General features: G+C 55.8%; 1 protein-coding gene across 1 annotated transcript; it reads left to right on the top strand.

Annotated features, from left to right (window-relative positions):
* Positions 1 to 552: 552 nt before the first annotated feature.
* On the top strand, positions 553 to 981 carry LOC100493193 (TCR VDJ BV6 BJ7; the record flags this gene model as incomplete). Its single annotated transcript, XM_031894928.1, has 2 exons — positions 553 to 598; positions 705 to 981. Coding segments are annotated over exons 1-2 (323 nt in total), but the record flags the coding sequence as incomplete, so codon positions are not given.
* Between the last annotated feature and the right edge of the window lie 24 nt (positions 982 to 1,005).

Raw genomic sequence — 1,005 nt, 5'->3', positions numbered from 1 at the left:
CTGGTACCGACAGGAGCGGAACGGGCCCCTCACCCTCATGGGCTCCACCTACACCACCCAGGAACCCACCCTGGAGAAGGAGTTCTCTGGGGGCAAAATAATTATCCAGCACCGAACTGCCCAGGGGGCCGCCCTGCAAATCCTCCGGGTCTCCCCCCACGACAGCGCCATGTATTATTGTGCCAGCAGCACCCACAGTGCCACGGGGAGGGGGGGACCCTGTGCAGAACCGGGGGACCCCCCCATACAGAGATTCTTCAGCACAGACTCCCCCACAAACCACAACCCCCCCAACCCCAACACAGACTCTCTCCCTCTATAAAGTACAGCTGTGTGGGGGCTGGGAAAGGGGCAGACATAAGGCAGTACTGGGGGGGGGGGTTGTTAAGCCTGAGCTCTTTAGTACCCTTCCCCCCCCCCATGTTGCAGTAGTTATAGTTGGTGGGAGGGAATGAATTGTGCGGGGGAGTGGCCTATGTGGGTGTTATTGGGGGGGAGGAGCAGAACACAAAACAAAAGGATATTGGGTTCCAGTACCAGGTAGTTGGTACCATGACGGGTTGGCTGGTTCTGCTCATGGGCCTGATATCTGCCCCAGGTAGGGCTAAACACGAGGCATTAGGCCTCTCATTAGGATCGTTATGTTACTGGGCGGCGCCGCTGACTGACCCAACACCAATAATGATGTTTTTGTGCCCCGACAGGTCTGTGCCAGGGGGTCCAGGTGCTGCAGAAGAAGCTGCTATTGGTTCCATTGGGCCATCCCGCTGAGATTCCTTGTTACCAAGACCAGTCTACGCACCTCAATATGTACTGGTACCAACAGAACCCCGGGGAGGGCCTGAAGCTCATGGTTTATTCCAGCGACGCTAAGGAGGAGACCATGGAAAAGGACTATGGGGGGAGATGGAGCCTGAATAGATCAGACATATATAATTCTGCCCTGAAGCTGAAGGAGGCAAAGATGGAGGATGAGGGGGAGTATTTCTGTGCATCTCAGAGTAT

This window comes from Xenopus tropicalis, unplaced genomic scaffold (assembly GCF_000004195.4).
Source record: "Xenopus tropicalis strain Nigerian unplaced genomic scaffold, UCB_Xtro_10.0 Sca111, whole genome shotgun sequence".
Classification (NCBI taxonomy): Eukaryota; Metazoa; Chordata; class Amphibia; order Anura; family Pipidae; genus Xenopus; species Xenopus tropicalis.
Note: the sequence above shows the minus strand (reverse complement) of the source record. Positions and strands in the feature narration are given on the sequence as shown.